Source organism: Panthera pardus, unplaced genomic scaffold (genome assembly GCF_024362965.1).
Source record: "Panthera pardus isolate Hobbes unplaced genomic scaffold, ASM2436296v1 HiC_scaffold_4, whole genome shotgun sequence".
NCBI classification, from domain to species: Eukaryota; Metazoa; Chordata; class Mammalia; order Carnivora; family Felidae; genus Panthera; species Panthera pardus.
In genome coordinates, this window is record NW_026526969.1 from 14,574,143 (window position 1) to 14,600,811 (window position 26,669).

At 59.5% G+C, this 26,669-nt stretch overlaps 4 protein-coding genes across 12 annotated transcripts in view; 3 read left to right on the forward strand and 1 right to left on the reverse strand.

Moving 5' to 3' along the window:
- The window catches only part of SNX8 (sorting nexin 8), a 48,286-nt gene extending 46,399 nt beyond the window's left edge, over positions 1-1,887 (forward strand). For 3 of the 4 annotated variants that reach the window (XM_019422459.2, XM_019422461.2, XM_019422462.2), the window contains exons 10-11: positions 174-323; positions 1,722-1,887. In XM_019422459.2, the coding sequence (XP_019278004.1) occupies positions 174-323; positions 1,722-1,832 (261 nt within the window). In that variant the 3' untranslated portion in view covers positions 1,833-1,887. The remainder of the gene's footprint in view (positions 1-173; positions 324-1,721) is intronic. The other variant, XM_019422460.2, reaches the window with a different exon arrangement.
- The window catches only part of MRM2 (mitochondrial rRNA methyltransferase 2), a 289,956-nt gene extending 269,928 nt beyond the window's left edge, over positions 1-20,028 (forward strand). The window contains exons 1-3 of one of the 3 annotated variants that reach the window (XM_019422468.2): positions 13,713-13,819; positions 15,530-15,819; positions 18,691-20,028. In XM_019422468.2, the coding sequence (XP_019278013.2) occupies positions 13,812-13,819; positions 15,530-15,819; positions 18,691-19,133 (741 nt within the window). In that variant the 5' untranslated portion in view covers positions 13,713-13,811 and the 3' untranslated portion in view covers positions 19,134-20,028. The other 2 variants (XM_019422467.2, XM_053893970.1) reach the window with 2 other exon arrangements.
- On the reverse strand, positions 4,454-13,769 carry NUDT1 (nudix hydrolase 1). The gene is made up of 4 exons (XM_019422469.2): positions 13,651-13,769; positions 11,913-12,080; positions 5,417-5,562; positions 4,454-5,182 (listed from the first exon to the last, which is right to left on the reverse strand). Exons 2-4 carry the CDS (start codon positions 12,062-12,064, stop codon positions 5,010-5,012), a joined length of 471 nt encoding a protein of 156 aa, XP_019278014.2. The 5' UTR covers positions 12,065-12,080; positions 13,651-13,769; the 3' UTR covers positions 4,454-5,009.
- Positions 20,029-20,909: 881 nt separating the features above from the next.
- MAD1L1 (mitotic arrest deficient 1 like 1) overlaps positions 20,910-26,669 on the forward strand; it is a 317,342-nt gene continuing 311,582 nt past the window's right edge. For all 4 annotated transcript variants that reach the window (XM_053893964.1, XM_053893965.1, XM_053893967.1 and 1 more), the window contains exons 1-3: positions 20,910-21,032; positions 23,148-23,310; positions 26,340-26,480. In XM_053893964.1, coding sequence (XP_053749939.1) covers positions 23,161-23,310; positions 26,340-26,480 — 291 coding nt within the window. In that variant the 5' untranslated portion in view covers positions 20,910-21,032; positions 23,148-23,160. The remainder of the gene's footprint in view (positions 21,033-23,147; positions 23,311-26,339; positions 26,481-26,669) is intronic.

Genomic DNA, 26,669 nt, shown 5'->3' on the forward strand with positions numbered 1-26,669 from the left:
ACGCCCAGAGCGGTGCTTTGTGCTTAACCCAACTGAGCCCCCCAGGCGCCCCCGGAGCGGTGCCGTCTGGATGCCCGGTTGGCATGAGTGGCTGGCGTCTCCCTTGGCGGTGGTGCGGGGCGGGGCGCGGGCTGTGCGCCAGCCCGGTGCCAGGGCGCCTCCTTCCTGTGCAGCAGGAGAACGCGATCCAGACGATGGAGCTCCGGGGCTACTTCTCCCTGTACTGCCTCCACCAGGAGATGCAGCTGGTCCACGTGTACCTGCCCCTCACCTCCCACATCCTCGGTGCCTTTGTCAACTCTCAGATCCAGGGGCACAAGGAGGTGGGTCTGCCTGCCAGCACCTTTCTGCCTGCAAGTCTGGCACCCGCAGCTGGCCCTGCAGGGTCACCGGGAAGGGCAGGGAGCTGGGGGGTGAGGGGGTGGGCACGGGACCTTTCAGCCCGCCTTGCTCACATCTGCTAGTCTCACACGGAGCCCGAACTGCAGGGGTGAAGTTGTCCACGCCATTCTCGGGGGAGGGGGCGGGACTGTGGGAGACAGCGAAGGAAGCATTTCTCTTCTCCCGGAGGAGTTTCAGAGTCGGGGTAAAGCAGAGCGTCCCCCAGGACTGAGACAAGAGACGGTGGGGAATCAGTCAGAGGAGGCAGGGGTCGCTTCCTGAAGACCCCCGGTCAGCGTCCTCCAGGAGGCGGCTCATAAGCGGGGATGAAGCGCTGTGCTTGTCCTGAGGCTTGGCAAGCCGCGCTGACACCTGCCTGGCCCCCGTGACCCAGAGCCGTGTTGCGCTAGCCAGGCTTGGCCTCTTTGCTTCTCAGACGGGGCCGGGTGTGTCCTCTCTGGACAGCCTGGAAGGCTGGGTGTCTGCAGGGTTGAGGAAACTTGTAAACAGTTCTCGGGTCGTTCTGCTTTTGCTGGTGCTGCCTTCAGACATCGTGTGTCCCGGGTTCCTTCGACGCCTTTAGTTAGCCCTGGGGGCGCAGTCACCTGCTCAGGGGTCCTTGATAACAGTGGGGGAGCTTGGGCCACAGCTTGTAGAGCCCCGGCTCTGTGCCTGTTGGAGCTCTGGGGCCTTGGTCGTGTCCTTGAACCTCCACGATCACCTGGGGACCTGGAGGGCGATGGGCTGCAAGCCGCTGGGGTCCGGGTCTGTGCTGGGCCCACGGAAGACTACAGCGTCCCTGTCCCCAGGGACCACACTGACCAGTGGGGGGGTGGGGGGGACCATCCTGACTCAGCCAGCTGGGGAGGAATGGGCTTCTCCCGGACCGGGAAGATGTGTGTGGAGCCCCCATGTGGGGTGGGTATGGTTCTGTCTGGACGGACAGCGCATAGCAGGAGCTCCGGTGTGCAGTCCATAGCACTCGTGGACGACATCTTGGAGGCAGGGTGAGGGGCTAGAAGGTGGAGGTTGTCAGTCCGGCCGGGGGCATTCGTGAATGAGCGTCTCAGCGGGCAGCTCAGTCTCTGGTCTAGAACCAGTCATGCCGAAAACACCTGGACGGCTTGTCGTGGTGGACTTCGGGATTCCCCTTACACCAAGCCATCCGAGGCGGAAGGGGATGAGAGCAGGCAGCGGAGGGGCCCCTGGCGCCGGGGGCAGTGACCCGGGTCTCCGGGTGGGCTGTGTCCGGCTTCTAGGGGTTTTGCGGGGAACGGACACACTGGGGCCGGTCGCCGGCTCGTGGCCTGTCTCAACCTGGGACACTCCCTCTTCTCCAGATGAGCAAGGTGTGGAACGACCTGAAGCCCAAACTGAACTGCCTCTTCGCTGGACCCAGCGGTTCCCCGACTCCACCGAGGCTCCCGCAGGACGGCGTGTCTCCTCGCTAGTGCCAGACGCCTGGGGCGGGAGCTCCGGGCGGCCTCACTAAAACCTCTTTCCAAATGGCGTGTTCCTGTTTAATTCCCTCCAGATAGTGGCTGCCCCCCACCCCCCCGCGGGGTCCCCGGTGTCTGACTGACCCCCAAGCCCAGTGGGGCCGGGGTTTGGGTGCTCCCCTCGTGGGGAGTGGGGCTGAGGATGTGACTCCAGGCCTGTGAGCATCCATGAGGGCCGGAGGCCATGGGGGTCTGCTCAGCTGTCCTGGGCCCCGCCCGATTCTGCACTGTGCCTGAGCCTGGCGGTCAAGAGTTAAGGTTCCCTGGCAAGGTCTTCTCTGATTCCAGGAGGTCAGGGTGGCGAGAATTGCTTCCACATAGCAGGTGCCTGGGGGCATGTGCAGGGGGCACCCGTGAGTTTTGGGGAGTCGGGAGGCTCTGGGTCAGATGACCAGGGACGGGGAGGTTGGAACCCCCGTGTCGGACACGAGGTGGCCGTATCTGATGAACCGGTCAGTGAGGGTGGACTGTGACCTAAGGCCGGCGGGCACTCCGGACGGGTGTGGGTACGGCGGGGCCTTGGGGGGTCGCTGGGTGCACAGACGGTGTCCACCTCCAGGAGACAGGCGTGGGTCGGTACCATGGGGCCCTGGTCTGGACTGGGTCTGGGTAAAGTGTCCTGTGTCCCTCCCTGTCATGTGCCCGTGGGCTGCGGTGTCGGGGACAAAGGTGAAGCGGTGCTTCTGTGGTCTGTCGCCGTGCAGCACCGGCTGTGTCCTCGCGGTTGCTTGCAGGCCCCTGTCTTTGGAGGCGGCGGCTTGCGACGGCTTGAGTGCGGAGGCTGGAAGGGGAGGGCGGGTGGGGCCGTGTTCCAGCTGGGGTCTGGAAGGGGGGGGTCTCTGTGGCTGTGGCTGACCACCCCCGCCCCATTTTGGGAGGCACTCAGAGCCTCCCTCCTCATTCCAGGCAGGCCCGGAGGGGATCTGTTCTGGGAACTCTGGGGTCAGTGTGCGCCTGGGGCCTCCGAGCGCTTCCTGCTCTGAATCCCTCTTGTGTAAACACCGGCAGGGCGCCTTCCTCCCAGGCCGGGAACGCTTTGAGCTCACTGCCCCCCCTGGCCCGAGCGGTGTCGGTGGATCCGTGTTGTGGGAGGGTCCGACTGCACGCCAGGAGTCCTGAGGGTCTCGCCTTCCCGGGGTGCAGATGCCTGTGCTCCAGGGGGCTTTCTCTGGATCTGAAGGCAGGTGGGACTTCCCACCTGTGTGTCCCCACACAGCACGCAGGACTCCCGCACCCGTCCTGGGGTGCTCTTGCACATCACTGCCCGGGGCGGGGGTCGGGGAAGTATCTTTTAGGCCCAGCCAGACACCTGCGTCACCCCACGTGTGGGTTCTCCTGTGCGGGGAGAAGGCCAGCTGCACCCCACGCAGCCCGAGGCCCCAGGACTGTGGCACATGCTTTCCTTGGCTGATAAGGGGCAGCGTACCCCCAGAGCCCAGCAAGCGGGGGCCCGTTCGATCACCGGGCCGTGCGTGCGTTCTGCTCCCCTTTGGAGAAGCTGGTTTTTGGGCACTGAGTGGATCTGCGCTGCCCCACAGGGCTGCCCCATGGGCGCTGTGTACACTTGAGCCGTAGGGCTGACCTCCGAGCCTCCCGTTCCCTGTCGGCTGCTGCCCACGCGCCACGGCCTGCCTGTGGGTGGTGTGGGTGGTGAGGGACAGGCGACCACAGGACACTGGCGAGCTGGGAAGACACCCAGAGCAGACCCCACCACGCACGCAGTGGGGGCTGGGGGCTCATGGTGGGCGGCAGCACGGAAGGTAGGAGGGCCGGCGCGGAGAGGGTCTCCCAGGGCACGTGGAGGCCCGCCTCTCCCGGGTCACTGAGGAGAATTCCAGCACCAAAGACTTCACTTGTGCTTTTTCAAGAGGACTTTTCCTGAGACTCCGTGTTCCTGGCGGCCTCTCCGTGCGGTGGGAGGAGCCAGGAGCCCTTCTTGGCTGGAGTTCCGGCCAGGGTTTTCGAGGCTTACCCAGAGGGCGCTTTCTTGTGCATCCCCTCCCTCCCCAGCCCCTGCAAGGAGGCTGGCAGATGGGAGACACTTGCTGGGCTGTGTGCGTGGGGGTCACGTCCTTCCTGTGCTTGTCAGCTGGGGACAGCAGGGGCCACCTTTTGCCCCCCACAAAGCCTTCCTCTGGGCCCAGGGCCAGGGCCGCTCTGGGGAGGGCCAGGCTGCCAGCAGCTCTGGGTCAGGGAGCGCAGGGGCGTCCCAGCTTGCCTCCGTGGCCCTAGTCTCCAGGCTGGGACTGCGGGAGGGAGACCACAGCCTTGCCTTGTCTCCCACGGTCTGCGATGTCCCAGTGCCACAGGGACAGAGCCTGATCCCGACTCTGCAAGGCCGGAATGGAGCCCGGCCCTGGTGTGTGCCTTCGCCAGGTCCCTCCAGCCCGGGCCCAGCTTGCTCGTGGCGTCAGATCCGGGCACGTGCGGGACTCTGCACAGGTTGAGGTCGGCTGGTTTTGTCGGCATTCGAGACCCTTCTTCTCTTCGTGATGCAGTTCTGTGTATGGAGCACTTTACAAGGCTGTAGGCATCAATTACTACGCCAATAAACTGGAATCGTTCACACACGGTTTGCATTCTGAGAGCTTTATCAATAAACACACGAACAACTGTGATCAAACCCATTTATAAAACTTGGGTGAGGTGGGTTCTCCATATAAGCAAGTGCTGCCTCCCTCCTTCCTGGTGGTCGGAAGTCTGGACAGGAACAGCCTGTCCCTTGGGGTGAGGGAGGTGACGGCTTCTGATGCATCAGACCAGGGTTTTAGGCCTGGGCCTCGCCCGTTCGGTTTGCCCTTGAAGGAGGGGCGGGGGGCAAGGACGCCACACCCTCTAACCCACTCTATGGTCCTGAGAAGACCGCGGCGCCCAGCCCGCCCTCCAGGCCCAGTGTGCTGGTCATAGGCAGCCGGCCGGCAGGCAGCTTCCTGAGGACGGGCCTGGGCTGGTGTGCGCGGGCCCCGCGAAGAATGTGAAAAGGTAAGAGAGTTTTCTTCTCTCCGCCTCACCCCACCCCACCCAGAACCCCCCGCCCCGCCTCGGGGCTCCAAGAGCAGGTGAACAGATGGACGGCACTGCGGGTTCGCAGCGGATTCGGCGGCCTGTGGGGCCAGCGTGGTTCTGCGCCTACACCTCGTCCACCTCGCGGAGCGTGTAGTCCAGGATGGTGTTGGGGCCCTGGAACTTGAAATACCCGTGGAATTTCTTGTTCTGAAGCAGGAGGGGAAACCAGTAGCTGTCATCGGGCCACATGTCACCGAAGGGGATCCGGTCCAGCTGGAACCACCGGGGCCGCATTTCTGTGGTGGTGCAAAGGGGGACATGGTGTTCAGCCGGGGGCTAAACTGACTTTTGGTGAGAAACTGCCAGGCGGTGTCGTGTGAGGAGCTCGACAGGCTCCTAGTTCAACCCTCGGGCCGTGTCCCGGTGTCACTCCGCGCAAGAGGGAGGAGGAACGAGGCTGACGCGAGAGGCTGGTGCAGCGCCTGCCCCGGGAGACGAGGGAAGGGAGAAGGGGAGGCCCGGAGACTCACCGTCGCTCTCTGCGGGCATCCCCCGGACACTGTCTGTGCGGAAGATGTGCACGTCCATCAGTTCCGGCTCGCCCACGAACTCGAACACGATCCGGCCCACCTTGTGGAGTGTGTCCGCGGTCAGACCGCACTCCTCCCGCAGCTCCCTGTGGGCAAGGCGGGCGACGGTCACAGCAAGGCGCCGGGCAGGGGCACGCCCGCCTGTGGGCCAAGGGAGCCACAGTCGCAGGCGCCCGGGCCCGCGTGAGCAGGAACTTGGTTATCTGGGGGCCTGTTCAGCGAAGCTGATTCTGTTCAGAGTCTGGTTCAGGGCGCACAGGCCGACCGGTGCGACACCTTGCGAGCCACGGCGCAGCCCAGGCCCGGCCGAGCTCAGCTGTTCGGGGGTCGCGGGCGAGCTGGGAACCTCCCACCCGGTCCTTCAGCTCCAGCTCTCTCCGGGGGGGGGGGGGGGGGGCGGTGCGGGGGCAGCAGCCACGTGAGTACCGCTTTGTGGGCGGTAGGAACCCGGGCCCTGAACCGGGAGCCACCCTTCCTCACAACGCGTGCTCGGAGGGCACGGGAGCAGACCGCTGTACACGGCCTCCTTCGCGAGGGCCTGCCTCGAACGTCTGTTCCACCGAGGAGACGCCCCCAACCCTCCGGCCAGCTTCCCTGCAGCCGCCCGGGGGTGGGGGGTAGGTGGGGGGAACAGGAGCCTGGGGCCCGTCTGGCTGCGTCGTCTCCTCCTGCCCCCCCCCCCCCCCCCACCCGAGCACTGTGCCCGGCCACCAGCAGAACCCGACGCCGCTTCTGTTTCAAAGTATTCACTGCTCAAGTGTCACGTTCGCTGCAGACGACCTGGCAGACCCTGGGCGGACGCGTCAGCAGAGAGAACCCTCACTGCCGCCTCGGTGCGTTTCTCCCGGGCCTTCTCCTTCACACACCGGTTTACACCACTGCAGACGCGTCACGCGCTCGGACCCGCGCTTCCCACGCAAGGCCGGCGTGGCGCCCCGCCCCTCGAGGAGTTCCAGCAGTTTCCTACCCGGTGTGGGTGGCGGAGTAGGAACTGCTGTCCGTGCGTCCCGCGCGAGACCCCGTGGTGGGCGTCTCCGCGTGTGCGCCCCATACCTCTCCGGTCTGGCCCTGGCCAACGGCTCGGCCCCCCCCCCCCCCCCGCTTCTGGTTCCCTCTGGAAGCACTGTGCTCCAGACCCCGGGGAACCCCTGGCTGCTCGCTGCAGCGGCCAGGGAACTCGGTCTTTTGCTCCCTTAGAGCCTGGCTTCCCTACTGCTCTGGATGTATTCGTTTCTGTAAGCGGTCCGTTACAGAACGCCTGACCGTTTACAGTTGTAAGTAGGCACAGGTTTTTTTGGCTTTGCGCTCCAAGTCGTGTTACGAACATAATACGTAAGTACCTCCCGTGCCTGTACGAAGCCAGGGAAACCACTTTGCTCGTTAAACGCACACACGCTGGGTCCAAAAGGTCTGATGTGAGCAGACGCCTTCCTCAGCGGGAAGTCCACCCTGAGCTCCCGGTAAGGTCTGCAGGGGAATCGCCCATTTGCTGCCGCTGTAGACGAGGCCGACTGAGGCTCTGAAAGCTGGAATTTGTTCAGGGACGTGCTTAAAATTAGACTTGACCTAAAAAAATGAATGTCTTCACTTGGGGGGTGCAGGTGGCTCCCCAGCTAAAGGCTCTGGCATCCACCGGGCCTCCCCCACTGCCCTGGCAGCAGGCCGGTGGGTCTGGGTTTTAAAAACTTCACCTGGTGGTTGATGTTTTGACTAGTTTTGGTTCGTCTTCCCTGAATACACAGCAGTGCACGAAGTATCGATAACCTCACTTCACGGGCTGGGGTAATTAGCGGGGACGACAGCCTCGGTTTTGCTAAAGTGTCGGATCGTGCGTGTGACACTCAGCTCCCCAGATGGCAGAGAGCAGGATGAGGAACGCGTTACACAAGACAGCAGCGGCCGAGCGTCTGGGTGGGCGCGGGGGCCCCGCGGTCCTGGGGCTCTGCTTCGGCCGCTGCTGCTCTGGGTCGCTCTGAACACCGTGCCCTGGGGCCTTGCTGCGGTCCAGAGATGGGATGCTGCACCCGCCTACGGCCCAAACCTGACTCTGAGGGCCCCCAGGCCCCCAGGTGCCCTTCGTGTGGCACTGGGGACAGCGCGACAGGAAACGGAGGTCAGACCATCTCATATCTGCCCTGCGATTATGACAGGGGCCTGCAGCACATTGGAAAACGTGGTCTCTTCAGTAATGCTGTGTCAGCTGGATGTCTTGACGGATGAGTCTCGACCCTCTGCCCTACATCTTACCCTAAACTCCATTCCAGATGAAGATCTAACACTCCTGAACGTTCCAGAAGAAAAACTTAGGAGAAGGTCTCCAGCCTGGGATAGGCAAAGATCGCACTAAAATGAAACTTCTACTCATAGAAACGTCATCATGAATGAAAAGACAAGCCCCAGGGAGGACACAGTAGCAGACTGGGCGTGGCCGAGGGGGACCCGCGAACTTCAGGACACTGCAGCCCACTGGGTCTGAGGACCAAACAGCAAAGAGAACAAAGATGGGACAACACAGAACAGAATGTCGGGTTTGGGACAGCCAGGAAAGGTGTGGCCCACGTGCGACGGGAACACCGGCAGGGGAACAGCAGTGACTCTGGTAGTCACTGGGAATTTCCCCAAACTGATGTCAGACGCTGAACCACAGATCCCGGGAGCTCTGAGGACTCTAAGCGAGACAGACACCAGAAAACTACCTCCAGGCACGTTTCCTTCAGAGTGTAATAAATCAAAGAAAAGGAAAAGATCTTAAAGCCAGAGGACAAAAGCACTTGGCCACAGAGGAACCAGCATGAGAGTCAAATCTGACTCCCCAGAAACCGAGCGAGCAGAGAGAGAGGGAGCGAAATACTTAGTGTTGACAGAAAACACACCAACCTAGGATTCTGTGCTTTACTTCCCATCAAGAGGAAGGGGAAATAAAGACTTTCTCAAACAATAATTGAGGGGCCCCATTACCAGCCTCCTAACAAACACGAAAGCGAGGTCTTTGGAGAAAAGGGCAATGGCGGAACCTTGGATCTGCACGAAGAAAGCGAGAGGACTGAAGGAGTGAGCCAAGGCAAGATAAAACCATTCTGGTTTTTATTCTCGATCGATTGAGTGGGTAAGGGTTTGTTTGAGGTTATTGGCGACGACGTGTCCGCGTTGGTGTGCCCCATGTGTGCGGTGAACAGTGAGCACCCAGGGTTGGGTGTTGGAATCAGGATTGTTGTCAAGAGGCCCGCAGACCACCCATGGGGTGGGGGGCAGTGTTATTTGAAAGTGCACTTGGATCGTGTGCAAACGCGTATTGCAAACTTTGAGGTGTGAACTAAACATTAAAGAAGTATAGCTGACCTTCTAAAAAGGGGAGAAAATGGAATCCTTTAAGTGCCCAATTAAAACCGCAGAATGGAGAAAAGGGGTGGAAGACAAAGCCAGGAACAGAGGACAAGGGTGACAAACAGAAAACTACCGAATCTGGGGGATATTAACCCATATCTGTGTACCAGCCACCGCTTGGAACGTCAGCGGTCCACGGGCTCCGGCGAAAGAAAGATCGTCAGAGTGGATCTGGAGACAAGACCAGCCGGTGCCGTCCGCACGGAGCCCACGTTGCACAGAAAGATTAAAAGCACAAAGTATACAATGATAAAGATGAAAAAACGCAGATTGAAAGTAAACGCAGAGAAACACACCAGGCTAACACTAGTCAAAGGAAGAAAGGAGTATCTGTACGGGTTTTAGAGCTGACTTCAAAGCAGCAAGTGTCGGCAGGAATAAAGAGGATTCCGTCCTGCGGGAGGGACCACTTCTCCTCGATAGGATGCTTAATACGTATGCACCTGATGAGAGTCAAGCTACAGGAGGCAAAAATGAATGGAACCGCACGGAGAAGTGGATGAATCCACCGTCCCGGCTGGACACTTCAAGCAGAAAATCAATAAAGACGTCAAATGTATAAGGAACTGCAAATCTCGAAGACAGGCAGCCCCGTTTAAAAAACAAGGGCAAAAAGACCTGAGTGGGGGGCAGACACCAGAGGGCGCACCCGTGTGGCCGCGCTTACGTGATGCTTTAGAACAGGCGGAGCCCTCAGCCGTGAGGAGGCCCAGCGTGCAGGCGGCCCTTTCCATGTCTTGGGCCACGTGCTGGCCACACGATGGGCCCATCCCTTAAACATCCCCTGGTGAAGACGGGTGCACGTGGACTTCGGGACAAGTGTGTGCGATGTCTCCGGTCCTGGGCTCACGGAGACTTTGCGGGGGGGTCAGCCAGGTGAGGAGCCAGAAGAGTGGGGTGGGGCGACAGCTGGGAGGGTGAGGGGCAGCGGCTGGAGCGGCGTGAAGCTGGGCCACGAGGGGGCTCCACGGGTGAAACCGGAGGTTCGGTTTAACAGCACTGGGTGCTATTGCAGGGACTTCATGGGGCGCCTGGGAGGCTCAGTTGGTGGCTTTTGGCTCAGGTCACGATCTCACTGTTGTGGGTTCGAGCCCCGAGTCTGGCTCCGTGTGGAGTGTGGAGCCTGCTTGGGATTCTCTCTCTCCCTGTGCCCTTCCCCCCGCTTGCGCTCTCTCTAAAGTTAAGTAAAAGGAAACAAATAAAGGGACTTCACACATGAACGAGAGAGACCCTGACCCGGTTTCGGGAAGGTTGCCCGGGGGCTGAGTGGAGAATGGACCCAGGGGGGCGAGGGCAGAGCAGGGAGGCCAGGTAGGAGGCAGAGCACCTGTCCAGGTGGGGAGGGGTGGTCTGGACGCGGCGGCAGAGGGAGGCAGACCCAGATGGGTGCTAGTTGTATCTGGGGGGTAGAGGCCACATGCTTCCCATTCCTGAGGAAGCTCGTTTCCTGCCGACCTCAAGCCTGCTCTGTGGGAAGGCAGCCGTCACACTCAGTACTGAGGCTCTGGGGTGACTGCTGGTTTCTCACGGGTGTGTCTCATTCAGGAAATGCTAACAGCGAGAGGACAAGAAGGAAAGGTCCTAAGAAATCGGGGAGCCTGGAGGCTCCTGACCACCAGGACGGCAGGGGGCTGAAGGGAAGCCCCCTGCGGTCCCCGCCACACGCCTCTGCACAGCCCCGCCCTCTGGCCCTCGGTGCTTCTTCGGATGCCTCGTTCCTGCCTTCCACCTGCTCGGACCAGACCGGACACCAAGTCCTTTGGGAGTTCTCCTTTGTGCCCAGTCATCTGCCCTCACTCTTTATTCTGGATGCCCTGCACTGCTGGGTGCCCGCTAGACCCGCTCTCTGCACACGTCCCTGTGAGCCCGGCAGCCGGACTAGATCGGAGCCCCGCAGGGGGGCGGTCGGGACCTGTTCCCTGTGTCCTGACACTGAGCTTGACTTAGGTGGGGCGGGGGGGGGGGGGGCGCTGGCTTCCACCTGTTTCTGTCCACGTTCCACGGGTAGCGAGGCTCAGGGGACCCGAGTCTCAGCAGACCGGCCTGTGCCCCCGCCGTGTGCTCTCAGGGCAGCCTGGCCACGCTGCCTCGCGCTTGCCCAAACAAATGACCACAGGCGGCAGCACGCCGGGTCCCATGCCTAGGAGGGGGAGGTGCACGCCAAGGACATCACACCCGCGGCCGTTCAAACCCAGGACTTGGCCCAGTCGTGCACCATGAAGTCAACTTGGTGGACTGTGGCCAGCAATTAAAAAAGCCCGAAGGGTAGGAACTATGTTAGCGGAACCACGTGAGCGCGTTCTTTCGTGTGTTAAGAGCATTGTTGTATCAGAACGTAAACATCTCTTATGTGGGTTGTGATGGTTAAAAAACTCCAAACTTGAGAACCATCGGGCTGCGGAGCCTGCAGCTGACTTCCTTTCCAGAAGCCTCATTAGTATGCATGTGGGGATCTGGTCTCTTCCCCGGGGAAAGCGGCCTTAATTAAGGTTGCTGACTTCCTTCAGAATGCCGTCAGTAGTAGCGCAGGTTTGTGGAGCGCTTTGTGATGTTTGCACACACACAGGCTCATTTGTTCCACACGTGAGGACAAGGGAGGGCAAGGGGACTGATGTCGGAGAGCTGTGTGATCTCAGACAAGCCGTCAACCGCTCTGGGCTCTGGTTCCTGCCCGCGTGAGGCAGGCTGTGCCGAGGACTAACGGAGACTGTGTGTGAAAAGGCTCAGACAGAAGAGCTGGTCATCAGCTCCCTGAACGCACGAGGAAAGCAAACGACTGACCAGCCAGAAGTCGCCGCGCCACGGCGGCTTCCCAAATGTGTCCTGAAAGCCACTCCCGCGCCCCCGGCAACAGCTCACGTGCCCTGGGCACTCCCCACTGGTCCAAATCCTGTATGGTTACATCCTCAATCTCCACACTCCCGAGAGGCAGGAAGTGTCATCGTTATTCCCATTTTTGGGATGAAGAAACTGAGACCCAAGAGCTCCATAAGGAGCTGTAGGCTGTCACCCTTGGGAGCTGGTTCTGTGGTCAGGCCCACCCCTCCCTCACCTCTTGGCCCCGTCCTCGACGCTCTCTCCTCCTTGAACTTTGCCTCCGAAGCCATTCCACCGGCCGGCCCCGAAGCCTCGTTTCTTCATGCCCAGGAGAACTCGCGGAGGCTGCAGCACCAGCACCAATGTGTAGAGCCTGGAGGCGCCCATGGTCCCCCGGGGACCCCTTGAGGAAGGCAAGAAGGCTGGGTCAGCTTGACCCGGGTGCACGCGGAGTGTGGATGAGGCCAGGGGCCCGGTGAGATGGGAATGTGCTGTGGAAGGCAGGGGGGGGGATCTGCCTGGTGGTAACCTCCCAGCCCTGCCACGGGAGGCTCGCCTCATGCCAGATGGAAACCGAACAAGCGAGCTTCCAGAGTAGAAAGAGGCCTGGCCCTCCGAATCCAGTGGCACCCGTGTCCAGGCCTTGGGATTGCCAGGGCTGATGGAGCAGGTTAGGAAAGGGCCATGTCAACCCTTCCCCCTCCTCAGCACAGGGCTGTTTTTGCCCCCGTGTCCAGCCCTTGGGCAGTCCACCCTCTGTGGCCCCAACACAACCAGGCGGGTTAGCCGATGGTTCTCGGGTCAGGCTTTTGGCCTTGGCCTTTTCATCAGTGGGGCCTTCTTCTGGCCTGCCGGGATATGCCTTCCACACTTCACCGCAGAGCTATAGAGTCCCGAGGAGCTCCTGGCTCCTGGCAGAGAGCCCGCCCAGCGAGGGCTGGCTGGTCCTCCCTCCTGCGACAGTTCATAATCCGCTCACAACTGTTGCTGCTCTGGGCTCTGGCACTGGAGCCACAAGGGCCCCTCCCGCTCGAACGGGTGTGCGTGGTCCAGAGGAAAACTCCAAGGGTGATGCCTGGGTTGCTGCTGGACACATGGAGGAGGACCAGGACCCTCTGTGCGTCCATCCCTGTCCCAGCCCGGGGCCACCGTTCACAAGTCTCTTACCCTGGGGACCACACCGGATGAGAAGCAGGATCCAGGAGCAGGGATCCTCGTGGGAAGCCACAATGTCTGAGAAAAGGGAGCTACAGCTGGGTCCTGGTTTTGGGGGAAGGGCTGGCCAAAGTGGGTCTCTGTGGCCGAGCCTACCTGTCTGCCTGTGTCCTCTGTCGTGATGCTGACTGGTTCATGCCCAGAGCCCTGGCTTCCTGAGTGACTTGTGGTGGTGAGGAAGATACCAGGAGTGTCAGCTATCACTTATTAAGCACTGGCTGTATACCTCTTTTAAAAAGTCATTCTATTTAGTAGACCCAAGAACTTTGTGAGCTAAGACTTGCTTTCTCCATTTTCAGATCAAGAAACTGCAGCTCGAAGAGGCTCAGTCTGACCCAACGTCAAACTTGGGGAAGACCCCAACCTGGGTCTAACGGGCTTTTGAAGTTCAGTTCTCCCCTGGGTTCTGGAGCAAGCGGCTTGAGACCACAATTAGAGGGTCCTCAGAGGGCCCCTCTGAACGTCAGCGGCTGGGAGGCTGCAACAGGCCCGGGCATGTGGTCTCCGAGTCAAGTGGTCGGTACACCGAGGTCCCTCACCAGGGTTTTGAAAGATCGGATCCACAGAACACCAGGCTCAGGCCCTGGTCCCGGATCCCTCTCCTCCGACCTCTGCTCACCTGGCCCCCCACCCCCTGGTCCCGCACCCCTCTCCCCTCTCCCTGGCTCCCCGCCAACCCCGTCCCTGGTCCCCCCCCCCCTCCCCCGCTCGCAGGACCCGGGCTCCGCTCCCGGCCCCCTCCCCTCTCCCCTGCTCACCTGACCCGGGTTCCGCTCCCAGGCTCCCCGGTCCCTGTCCTCAGACCCCGGATCGCGCGCGCTTTCTGAATAAGGGAGCCGCGGAAGCCGGGGGGGCGTGGCCTCGGGCCGGAAGCGAGGCCGGCACTTCCGGCGCGGGGGACAGGAGCGGATCGGCGCCCATGGCTCGGTGAGTGGGGCTGTGAGCTAGGTGCCTGGCGACGTCGTGCGCTCAGTCGGCGTTTATGGGGGCGCCTGCTGCATGCGTGCGGGCGGAGGAGGGGCCGGGGGCGCGTCCCAGGTTCGTCCGCGGGGAAGGGGCGCAGAGACGCGGTCATTCCCGGCGAAACGGCTAGGGGAGGACTTCCGGCCCGAAGTCAGTAGCCCGGACGGCTTCCGAGGAGCGGCGGGCGGGCAGAGAGCGTGGAGGGCTACGGAGAGCGTAGGGCGCAGGTGAAGGGGTGCTGCAGCTGGAGGGCGCAGGGGAGGGGCGCTGCGGGGGCAGGCCTGATGGCTGTGGCACTGGAGACGCACCAATGGCCCGTGTGGCCGAACTCTAGGTGTGGGCCGGCGCTGGAGGACAGGGCCTGGGTGACCCCGTTTCCGGCCTTCCCCCAACCGGCCCCGTTGGTTCTGGTGCCCAGGATGGCTCTGTGCTCCTTCCGAGAGACCCCGGGGGGCTTTGCGCAGGCAGCCATCACCGAGTTACTGTGTCCGGATCTTGACCGCACGCTTGGGTTGTTGAAGGGCCTTTGGCCGTGCGCCCTGGTGGTGAAGATGTCCGGGTCTTCTCTTGAGGAACACGGATGCAGAACTTACTTTGTAGGGTTGTTCTGAGAGTTGAGTGAGGGGGGTGCGGAGAGCTCCCGGCCCGCGGCAAACCGTTCAGACCCTGACTTTGCCAAAGAGACTTGGAACTCGTTCTTCAGGCCGAGTGCAGTTGTTAGGAGATGGGCCTGGCGGCCCTGTGTTGGCCGCTGTGCCGAGGCGCCGAGGAAGGTGGGGTCTGCCCCCGGGGGCCTCATCCCAGTCCCGCAGAGCCCGGGGACAAGTTGTCCCGGGTAAGAAAGAAGATTGCTTTCTCAACATCTTCAGGCCTGTTAAGCAGAACCGGAAAAGCTTTGGTTGACCTTTGCGTTTTCCTTCTGAAGAAAATTTTCCCGAGGGCCCCCGCTTCTTCGCCAGCAGTTCGCCTGCCGTGTTCGTGCACTTGGGCCGCTGCAGGCCAGGCGTAGACCAACACAAACGCAGGCTGAGGCCGCAGACCCGGATCACGGTGCTGCAGGGCCCGCCCTTTCTCGTGGGGCCTCTCTCCTCGACCTGCACACGGCTGCCTTCTGCCCGTGGCCTCACGTGGTCTTTCCTGCGCACCTGTGTCCCAACTGTCTCTGATGAAGACGCCGGTCGGGTCGGGGTCCGCCTGTATAGCCTCATTTGTACTTACCTCTTTAAAGACCACTTCTGGGGGCGCCTGGGTGGCGCAGTCGGTTAAGCGTCCGACTTCAGCCAGGTCACGATCTCACGGTCCGTGAGTTCGAGCCCCGCGTCAGGCTCTGGGCTGATGGCTCAGAGCCTGGAGCCTGTTTCCGATTCTGTGTCTCCCTCTCTCTCTGTCCCTCCCCCATTCATGCTCTGTCTCTCTCTGTCCCAAAAATAAATAAACGTTGAAAAAAAAAAAATTTTAAAGACCACTTCTGTTTTGAGGTTTCTGGGGTTAGCACTTCAACACACCCATCTGGGGAGGGACTCAGTGCAGGCCATCACACCCGCTCTCTGGCCGCGTCGCCTTGTCAAGTTTCCTCCCCGTTTGGGCCTCCGGGCCCTTCTCTAAAAACACGTGGGTTGAACCAGGGACCCCGCCTGTGTGATGTCTACTTGTTTGCTCCCTTTTCTTTCTCAGGTCCTTGAAGCTGGTATGTGCGTCCCTTCGGCGGCAAAGGTTTCACACCTCTGGGAGCCACTCCAAGGGTCAGACCGCTGCTGAGCACCTGTGGCTGACACGTCATTTGAGGGACCCGTTTGTGAAGGCAGCGAAGGTGGAGAGTTACCGGTGCCGAAGTGCCTTCAAGCTTTTGGAGGTGAACGACAGGCACCAGATCCTGCGGCCCGGCCTCCGGGTCTTAGACTGTGGGGCGGCTCCCGGGGCGTGGAGCCAGGTGGCCGTGCGGAGGGTCAACGCCGCGGGCGCAGGTAGGGCCCCTGGCCACCCCCGAGCGTGCGGGCGCGGGCCAGCTGCCCTCCACCAGGGGAGGTGGCCAAGCCGCTTTGTGACGACACGTTCTTCGGAGTGGCTGGTGTAGGGGCTGATGAGGAAAACGGGACGCTGACGTGTTGACAGCGGGAGACCGGGTGGAAAGCTACGACGGAGACTAAAAGCGCCTCACGTCACCACGTCCGTGTGTGCGTGAATGTGTCGGAGAGCCCCCTTCCCGAAGTTGTTTTTGCACACGTGACTACACGTGTATGTTTCCTTTTTCTTTTTTTTTTTAATATTTTTTTAATTTTTTTTTTTTTTTTTTTTTTTACATTTATTTATTTTTGAGAGACAGCATGAGCAGAGGAGGAGCTGAGAGAGAGGGAGACACAGAATCCGAAGCAGGCTCCAGGCTGTCAGCACAGAGCCTGATGTGGGGCTCAAACTCACGAGCCGCGAGATCATGACCCGAGCCGAAGTCGGACGCCTAACCGACTGAGCCACCCAGGCGCCCCATGTTTCCTTTTTCAAAAACGATAGTAAATCACATTCTTCTTAGTGATTTGGAGCCTTAATGGAGGGCTTCTTCCCACCCCCCACTTACTGATCTATTGACATTTTCCCATGCCTGCACAGCTCAGTCAACCCCAGAGTTTTCCAGGTCCTGGTCTTTGAAGCCCTGGGTCTCCTGGAGGCCCGGCTGGGGGCTGCTCAAGGTTCTCCCCTCTGGCTCAACCTGAGGGACTCAGCTTTTACCTATTTTATGTTTTAGGATTTTGTAAAAAAAAAAAAAAAAAAAAAGAAAATGTTTCTATGTTAATAAGGTTCCCCTGATCAGTCGGGAGAAACCAATACCCTCAGTGTGGAAAGCCCTGGCGTCCTTGTAAACGCGTGTAGACCCGTGCTGTTGAGCCAGCCTCCTTCTGGGCTCCGGTGTTGCCCTCGGGGCCCTTGTTAGCTGCGCGAGCCGTGGTGAGCATCCCTACCCTTTGTGTTTCCTGTCGTAAAGCCGGAACGGACCAGAATCGCTGGCATTACATGACATATGTGCCGGCTCACAGAAATCTCAGACACCTGGGGTGTGGACCTTGTGCCCATTTTCCTAGTGAAGAATGAGGTTCGGAGGGGTTTGGCGGGCTTCTGAATGCACGGGCTGGGAGTGCTGTTCCCTGGGTTCAGGACAAAGAACCAGCCCCGTTACTGGGTGTGGGATGCCGCCAGGGGCCCTAGAACAGGTTACAGTTTTTTTTTTTTTTAACTCAAATATCACCTAAGTGAAGGGATTTCTGTCCGAGACCTCTGTTCGTTTTCCTACCACTGAGCCTGCCCACAGACCTAACAACAGATTTTATTTTATTTTTATTTTTTATCTTACATTTATTTAGTTAGAGATAACTAAGATGTTGTGGTTCCTTGTAATGTATTTAAAAGTGCATCTTTTTTTTTTTTTTATGTCAAATTTGTTGTCAAATTGGTTTCCATACAAGACCCAGTGCTCATCCCAAAAGGTGCCCTCCTCAATACCCATCACCCACCCTCCCCGCCTTCCCACCCCCCATCTACCCTCAGTTTGTTCTCAGTTTTTAAGAGTCTCTTATGCTTTGGGTCTCTCCCTCTCTCACCTTTTTTTTTTTTTTTCCCCTTCCCCTCCCTCATGGACTTCTGTTAAGTTTCCCAGGGTCCACATAAGAGTGAAAACATATGGTATCTGACTTTCTCTGTATGGCTTATTTCACTTAGCATCACACTCTCCAATTTCATCCACGTTGCTACGAAAGGCCATATTTCATTCTTTCTCATTGCCACATAGTGTTCCATTGTGTGTATAAAGCACAATTTCTGTATCCATTCGTCACTAACAACGGATTTTAATGGCTCCTGTCCCTGTATAACTGCTCCTCAGGGGAAGGAGGAGCACGGCCAGCTTTGACTCCTAGGAAGCAGCGGCCGAAGCAAAGGCTGTGGGTAGAATGTCTGGTTTCTTTTCCTGCCAGAACGTGTACAGATGCACCCAAAGTATTTGCCTCTAGTGGCCCCTTCCCGAGGTTATGACGCCTGGGATGTTAATGGGAGTCAGGTACATGCCGTGAGGAGTGAGATGGCCTACTTTCCAGGGCTGAACATGAGAGTTTTCTCCTTTGAAAAATGCACTCTTCAAAATGGTTGGACTTCCAGTCCTTAGCTAGAAGTAAGACCCATGTTCCACCGCCGTGGGACAGCCTCTTTGCTAGGCGGTCTGCACTAGCAGATTGTGACGGCACCCTCCCCTCATGCCCGGGGGACTGGGGAGAAGGGCTCTCCTCAGCGTGGGGCGGGGACAGCAGTCGTGCTGGCCCGAGGCCCTGTTCCAGGTGAGACGATGGCCTCTACTGCCCAGCTGGTACCACTCACACCTGGTCGAGGGATCGGTTCCTGTACCTTGTCTTCCCCACTTCTCGGCTTGCTTCTAGTAGTTTCTGCATCACAAGAAATTGGATTAAGCTAACGGAAGTGCTGAGTTAACCCGGAGGTGCTGTATGCACTCATGTGTCATTGGTTCAGTTTGTCAGAAAGCCCACTCGGAGATCCCCCTTTCACAGAGAGCTGGCCTCTGGAAGGGAGGTGAAGTCAGAGTTGGGGTCAGGTGCCTGCCCCGGGACAGGCACTTCTCTTCTCTGGGCCTCAGTTAGTTTCCTTGTGTGCAGAGTGGGGACTGTCACCCCTGCCATGTGTGTGTTTGGGATGGATACAAGTGGGGAAAGGCCCGTGTCCACCTCTTGGCGTGTTCGCTCTTTACGTTGGTCCTGACTTTTTACTTTTATTTTTCTGTTTGTATTTCTGAGGGAAGATTCAGGCCGTAAATAAATAACATACTCTGTCTTCCTTAGATCCCAGTGCTCCTGTGGGCTTTGTGCTTGGGGTAGACCTTCTCCACATATTCCCCCTGGAGGGGGCAACTTTTCTGTCCCCCGCTGACGTGACTGACCCCAGAACCATCCAGAGAGTCCGAGAGCTGCTTCCTGGCGGGAGAGCAGATGTCATTCTGAGTGACATGGCACCCAATGCCACAGGGATCCGGAGCCTGGATCACGACAGGCTCATTAGCCTGTGCTCGTCCCTTCTGGATGTGGCTCCAGATGTTCTGCACCCCGGCGGAACGTTCCTCTGCAAAACGTGGGCTGGAAGTCAAAGCCTTGGGTTACAGAAGAGACTGGCCGAGCAGTTCCAGAACACCAGGACTGTGAAGCCTAGAGCCAGCAGGAAGGAATCTTCAGAGGTGTACCTCTTGGCCACACAGTACCAAAGAGTGAAGGGGCCTGTGGAGGACTGAGGGCTGCCTCTGCCATATGTGGCCCTCGTTCACTGCAAGTGTGGTCTGAGCTCTTGCCTGGAGTGTGGCTGGAGGGGTCAGAGCTTGATCCGGGACGTGGCTGGCAGGACGAGGGTGGGACCTTTCTTTGAACCACAGTGTATTCACTGGTCACGATATATGATGAAAAATAGTCCCTAAGTGATCTTAGGTGCAGAGGAAGGATGAAAAGACAGTGGGAGGGAGAAACCTTGATGTAACACTGGACTCAACAGGCTGTTCGCTTGTAACAGAGTTTCCACCATTGCTCCCAGAAGGCACCACCCAGGCTGTGGTTATACAGTGTAGCGAATGCGAATGAAAATCTGAAATTTCGACCTGGGGGTTAATTTCCATCTCTCTGGTGAATGGTGTGGAAATTAATACTTTCAAGCAACCAGAACCGGGGGCAGTTAGGGAAGACATTTCATGTGAGTTTTGCAGGGGGTGGTGTGCTTGTTTTGTTGCTGGAAATCCACCTTGCTATAATACTCCCGGCCCCTAAGACTGGAATTGCCAAAGCAAGCAGCCACGTGGAGTGCTGTATTTCCTTTTATTCTCTTCCAGGAACTTGATGCAGCTTTGTAAAACAACGTAGATTGTATTTATTTAGGGGATTTCCATGCTTTGAAGTTTGTTTCTATAAAAATTGTTTTTTTCAAAGCTGTTTGTCATTAAAAAAAAGGGGGGGGGGCGCCTGGGTGGCTCAGTCGGTTAAAGCATCCAACTTCAGCTCAGGTCCGATCTCCCGGTTCTTAAGTTCCAGCCCCGGGTTGGGCTCTGTGCTGACAGCTCAGAGCCTGGATCCTGCTTGGGATTCTGTGTCTCCCTCTCTTTCTGCCCCTCCCCTCGCTCATGCTCTGTCTCTCTCTCTCTCTCTCAAAAATAAACATTTAAGAAAAAAAGCCATTTCCTGCAGGGGTGCTCATCCCTTAATAAGAGTGTATGGACTATAACCCTGATTAAATCCCGAGGGTGGAGCTGAGGGAGAGCCTGGGTAGATAGGGAACCCCACAATCTCCATCAGTCCCCCAGGGTGCAGTCCAGCGCTCTGAAGTGGGCTGCAGGCTTGGTTTAACCTTTTTTCATTTTACTTTTGGTTGTAGTCAATTAGGACGGGAAAATCCCTCCACTTCCTCAGGGTTCCTCCCCACCGCATTTCTTGCGCGGGGTGCTGATCCGGGGATGGGGCGGGACCGGGGAAGAGGTGCCGACCCTTGGAGCACTGGGCAGATCAGAGGTGGCGGAGGTGCAGACCCTAGGGGGCGTGGTGTAGACGCTGGGTACGACGCAGACCCTCCCGAGCGCGGTGCAGACCCTAGGGCGCTCGGTCCCGGGTGGGGTGGGAGACTGGAGGACGAGGTTCAGGAGGGAGCGAGACCTGTGTTACTGGACGATGATCGCTGGCTATGGGAGCTCACAGGGCGCTGGGAGGGTAGCCTAGAAGCAGAGTATTTTGCCTTTCCAGTGGACCCTGTGGAAACTAAAAACATATTCAAGCTAATACCGTAACGAAATTTTGGGAGTTGTCAGAGCCAGCAACTTTGTCCCGAAGAGGCCACCGTTGGGCCGTGCTACTCCACACAATACGGTGCGAGGCCACCGCCACAGCGGAGGCCCGTCCCGCGCGGGAAGACTGGCACCCCGACAGTCCCGCGGGCCGGCCTTTGGTGCGAGTCCTGCCAGGGCGGTGTCAAGGGAGCGGACCGCTCTGGGGAGCAGGCGGAGGTCCCCGGCCCCGCTGGTGCTCGGATTCCGGGATTTACGGCCGGCCCTGCCCAGGTCTCGCGAGAGCGCGGCGGCACTTCTCGCGATACGCGGGCGCGGGCGCAGAGGAGGGAGATCTGAGCGGCGGCCGAGGCGAGCGGCGGGCTAGCTGAGGTGAGCGGCGGGGCGTCAGGGTCCCGGGTGGGCTTCGGGCGGGGTCGAGGAGCCAGGTTGGGCGCGGGTGGCGCCCCCTCTCCCTGCCCACTGGTCTCCTCCCTCCTGCCCCCCTCCCGCACTCGGTCTTCGGAGCCCGGCCGGGGTGCTACCCGAAGCCGGGCTCTAGGGAGCGGGGGGCCGGGGTGCGAGCCGGGAGCGGGGGCCTCGGAGAGGGGTCGGCGTCGTCGGAGCGGGGGTCCTGGGAACGGGGATCGGGGTGAGAGCGGGGCCGAGGTCCTGGGAGCTGGCGTCCCCGGTGCCGGGATGCGAGCCGGGACCGGGGTCCTCGGAGCCGGGGTCCTCGGAGCTGGGGCTCGGGTGCGAGTCGGGACCGGGGTCCTCGGAGCCGAGGTGCTGGGAGCGGGAGCCGGGGTCTTAGGAGCTGGGGCTGAGGTGCGAACACGGGCCGGGGTCCGGACGGGGTCCCTGGCGGTGGCGTCTAGGGGCGGGGCTTACCCCCACCCAGCGTCTGGCTGGGAAGCTGCACCGGCCCGCGTGCTGTCACCCGCGCCTCTTCTAGCGGAGCGCGCTGCAGCCCCTGAACGCCCCGGAGGCCAGGGCGGGCGGGGGGCGACGCACGTGTGCCTGGAGTTTGCGCCGAAGGTCCCCCTGGGCGATGTCCTGGCCGAGAAGGGCAGGTGACAGGCGGCGCGCGCAGCCTGGGGGTGTGGAGTCTGTGGGATAAAGGGGATGGAGTGGAGGCTGCTGCCTGATCGCCTGCCTCGTGTAGTGGCCCAGTTACAGGCAGTTGACAACGCGTGTGTTCCCTTGGTCCCAGTGCATCCCAGGCATCCGTTCTTGCACGGGACCTACCGGCTCAGTTTCTCCTGGGGGGAAGGAGAGGATGGCCCGGGGCTGACCTTGGCAGACCTAAGGGTTTGCTTCCAGAGAAGAGCTCAGCTGTCTGCCGCCGCTGTCAGCACTGAGCGCTTGCCCTGCTCTTGCAGTCCCCTTTTCCCTCCCAGTGCGATTGAGAGTTGGCGAGGACAGCCGTGTTGTCCAGGGGCGGACACATGGCCTGCACAGGAGAAGGGCTCTGTGTGCAGAGGGCCAAGGTTCTCGTACAGGAAACTCACAACCAAACTAAGATTTCTCAGTCTCTTCTGCTGGGGTGTTGGCGGGGAGACATTTTCAGCCTGGTACCTGGGGGAAGTCGCTGCGAGCCAGCCTGTTTCCCGAAGGGGACACGGTGGGCACCTGTAGCAGTCCACACCTGTGCCCGCTGGTGGATGGGGGGGGCGGGCCGGCCGCGTGAAGCCACAGTCCCTTGCTCTCGGGGATGCGGCTCCTTGGTCTTGTTCACGCGTTGGCTCGTGGAGCACAAACTGGACCTGAGAGCCAGGTGGGCCTGGGATCCAGTCCATTCTGTAGCTTCTGAAGCCTCGCTTTCTCACGTCTCACACGTGTGCAAACACCTAGTTCGCCTGTTGTGAAGTCTGAGGTGTCCTGTGAGAAGTTCCAGGCCGAGTGAGGATCTGGCATGACTCACCCCTGCCTTCTGGAAACTTAGGACAGGCACTGTCATCCTCACGGCAGCTTTGCAAAGAGGCTTTCCTGGTCCTCAGTTTACAGATGAGGAAACCGAGGCTCGAGAAGGCTCAGTGCTCAGCGTCACGTACGTTTCTTTTTGGTCGAAACTAGCAATGCCTATTAAGGTCATCGTTAGCGGTGATTACGGTTAGCGTCGCTGGGGTCGCCAGCCATCGCCACTGCGGCCTGCTTTGTTTCTCGTTCCCAGAGGCTGGGTCTTTTGTGTTGACGGGGCCATGTGCCGTGGGACTGCTGGGCATCTTTTTCTGGGAGCCGTCTGTCCGTCGCTGGTGTGCAGGTCAGCACCGTGACAGCGGCTCAGCGGCGTGGTCTTCTGACGCCTCTGTTTCTTCTCTGGTCAAGTGGCAGTGTGGGCTCCCGCTTGGCCCCGGAAATGTGGTTATGGGCTCGGGAGTGCTGTGAGCACTGTGAGCGTCGGGAGGGCGGGGCTGCCCAGAGGCGCCCCCCCCCCCTCCCCCTGGCGCTGGTGCAGCTAATGGTGCCTGTAGACGCTCACCGTGGGCCCTCCCTGTCTTCCTGCAGGAGCCAGGTGGCCATGGACGACCTGGGGGAGAACACCACGGTGCTGTCCACCCTGAGGTCTTTGAACAACTTCATTTCTCAGCGGGTGGAGGCAGGATCTGGACTGGATGCTCCCACCTCCGCCCAGGGCTCTCTGCAGATGCAGTACCAGGAGAGCATGCAGGTGAGTGCCCCCGGCGGGAGGGGCTCCGCGGGAGGGGCTCCGGGGCTCCAGGTGGGAAGACACATGCCTTAGGTGGGGCCTGTGCCGGGGAGCACCCGGGTCCCCGGTCCCCGGGTCGGGAAGGGTCTCCAAGAAAGAGAAAGATTGGGTGTGCCCTGGTCTCAGACCACTGTGGGGGTGGGGGTGGGGGGTGTTTGCAGATCTTGTTTTCACTCTGCCGTGATGTGGCTTTTACAGTTTTGTGATAAAAAAGTCCTATTTCCTTTATTTCACTTCCTTGCAACACTGACCATACACCGTGATAAAGGGGTCAGATCTTCTGGAGGACTTGAGGTTCCACAGAGTTGTGGGGTCAGTCTCACGGGGGCAGGGATCACTGGGCCCTCACCAGCAGGGGGTGGCGCCTGCGCCTGGCCCCCGCCCCTCTGCACTGCCGGCGTCCAGCAGCTCCCCTGTGCTGTGCGGCCTGAGCCATCCCAGGGAAACGGCCCCTGATGGAGCCCGGGAGCCCCAGGGAGGCCCAGGCAGCATCTGGTCAAACACATGCTGGTGTGTTTGTGTGCATTCGTTTGCTGAATAATTGAATGATTTCTGTTTGTTTGTGGGCTGAGTTGCTGCTCACTGTCATTTTTTGGCAAGGACCGGTTTTCATTCTGAAATTGAATCTTTTACATTTATTTTTGGCGTTAAAGCATTTTTTGGAAACGCTGGTGGCAATTGTGCTTTTTGTTTGTTTGAGTCTTGCTCACTGGCAAAATAAGAAGTTAGCAGCTTTGGTCTACACAAGTGTTACAGTTTTGTTGATGCAAATGTCTGGCAACTTTTGGCCAACCTGTCGGAACTATAGAATCTAGAAATTCAGAGGCCAGCCTTTCAGTAAGCTAGTGCTGTGGAGGGCTTCCTCAGTCTGCGGGACCCCGTAGGCGGGTGCCGTGGCCAGAGCGAGCTGGTTAGAGTGTTGCGGCCGTAGGCTGCCCGGGCCCTGACCTGGTCCTGAGCTGGCCCGGGACATCCGTCAGTGGTTTTCTGCCCTACCAAGCTGCCCCCTGATGGCAGATGAGGGAACTGAGAACCTACAGGTCTGGGGGGAGCCTGGAAATCAGTGCTTTGACTACCATTCCGGGCCCCCTGCCCTTTTTTTAAGCCTCTTGTTTCCGTGGGAAAGTGTTTACAGTCGCTCTGCTACATGTCAGTGTTGGTTTCGACATAAACACGTTTCAGTTACTTTCCTTCACGTGCAGTCGATGTTTCAGGAAGATGTGTCCATGGGTCTGTTTCTCTGGGACTCCTGGTCCCTGTGCAGTGGTGCCCACGGGAGCTGGGAGCCCTAGCTGCAGGCACAGAGTGAGGCTGGGAAGGCCAGTGAGTCTGACAGGAGGTACAGTTCGGAACTCCCCCACGTGAACGGGTGGGGGTGGAAGTGAGAGAAAGTGTCAGAGGAGTGAAGTGTGGACTTGAGCCCCGAGAGACGGTGGGTGGGGGGGTGGGTAGAGAAGATACCTTTCCCCTAGCCTGGGATTTCTCATCCGTGGTACGGCTGACGTTTTGGGGTGGGTGGTTCTTTGTTCTGCAGGACAGGCTTGCGCCTTGCGGGGTGTTGAGCGACATCCCTGGCCTCTGCCCGCGGGGTGCCGGTAGCGAACACGTACCGCTTGCCCGTCTTTTGACGGTCGGCAGCGTCTCCAGACGTTGCCAAGCATCCCTGGTGGAACTGGGAACCACTCGCCGTAACGCTTCAGTGTGCACATGAATACCTGATATGTTTAAGGGGAAGGTTCTGATTTGGCATCTGTGGGGCGCAGCCTGAGATTCTGCGTTTCTTTCTCGTGCTCTGGAGCTGCTGTGCTACCAGGCATTCTTGGAGTGGTCAGGCTCTAGTCCACGTGAGCCAGAGACCCTGACAGTCAGTGGGTCTGCGAAACTGACGTGTCCTCCGAGGCCCTTCAAGGCTTGACCTCACCTTTATGTGCCTACCCAATGTGGTGGGTGTACTTGTAAGACGGCTCCCGAATTCCCGGCCCCAGGTGGGCCACACTTTCTCCCACTTAAACGCTAGGTATTGTGGCGGCGGGATTTTGCCAACAGAATTAAGAACTTCAGTCAGTTGACCTTATGATGCTGGGCCTGACTTACTCAGATGAGCCTTTTAAACCTAGGTCACTAGATCAGATCGAGAAGTCAGAGACAGAGCAGGAGAGGGATTCCACATATGGGGGATTCTCCTTTGTTGGCTTTGGAGGTGGCCAGGGGCCACGTGGCAGGGAATGTGGGTGGTCTCCAGGGGCTGACAGCAGCCCGGGGCTGATAGCAAGGAAACGGGACCTCGGTCCTCCAGCCATGTGAGTGTGGGAGAGGATCTCATGGTCCAGATGAGGTTGGAGCGTGGCCACTGGGTGTTGATTTTAGCCTGTGACAGCCTGATCGCACGACCTGGCCTTCTGCCCACAGAGCCTGACGGCGGCTAACGTGGGGTTTTAGCTGCTAAGTTTGTTGTAAGTTGCTGCACAGCAGTAGGAAACTAATATGCTCTTTTCTCTAAAACAAGCATACACACCGCCTTATTAAAACATGTCATTTTTGGGCACCTGGGGGGCTCAGTCGGTTGAACATCCGACTTCGGTTCAGGTCACGATCTCACGGTCCGTGGGTTCCAGCCCCGCGACGGGCTCTGTGCTGACAGCTCGGAGCATGGAGCCTGCTTCGGATTCTGTCTCCCTCTCTCTGTGCCCCTCCCCTGCTCACGCTCTGTCTCTCTCTCTCTCTCTTTCTCTCTGTCCCTCAAAAAGAAACAAATGCTAAAAGAAATGGAAAAAAAAAATAGGTCCTTCTCTTCCTGTTATTGTGTCCTCTCTGTTTACTGGCTCCGTGTACCCGTTTTCCAACAAAAGACCGGGCATCCGTCCTTCTCCCCCGAGGCCGAGTACGGGCCCTGCTGGGAGCAGGTGTCAGCGTGCGAGTGTCAGGCGAACCCCCCAGCGGTTCGGCGCGGCTGCTAAGGGTTCTCTCTCCCTCGGGTGTGACCTGCTCAGCTGGAGGAGCGAGCCGAGCGGATCCGCTCCAAGTCCCAGGTCGTCCAGGTGGAGCGGGAGAAGACGCAGATGGAGCTGAGCCACAAGAGAGCGCGAGTGGAGCTGGAGCGGGCGGCCAGCACCAGCGCCAGGCGCTACGAGGTGGGTGCGAGCGGGCGGCCGGGCCCGGCGTAGGGCGCTGTGCACGGTGCCTGCTGGGCCGCCGGGCAGGTGGCCCTCCCGGCTGGGAGCCAAGCTGTTCTCCCTCCTGAGGCCACAGAGTGACTGTGCTCGACGTCCTTGAGGGGGCAGCGCACGGGGGAGGACTGCCTGCCGTCTGCCTGGCGAGGT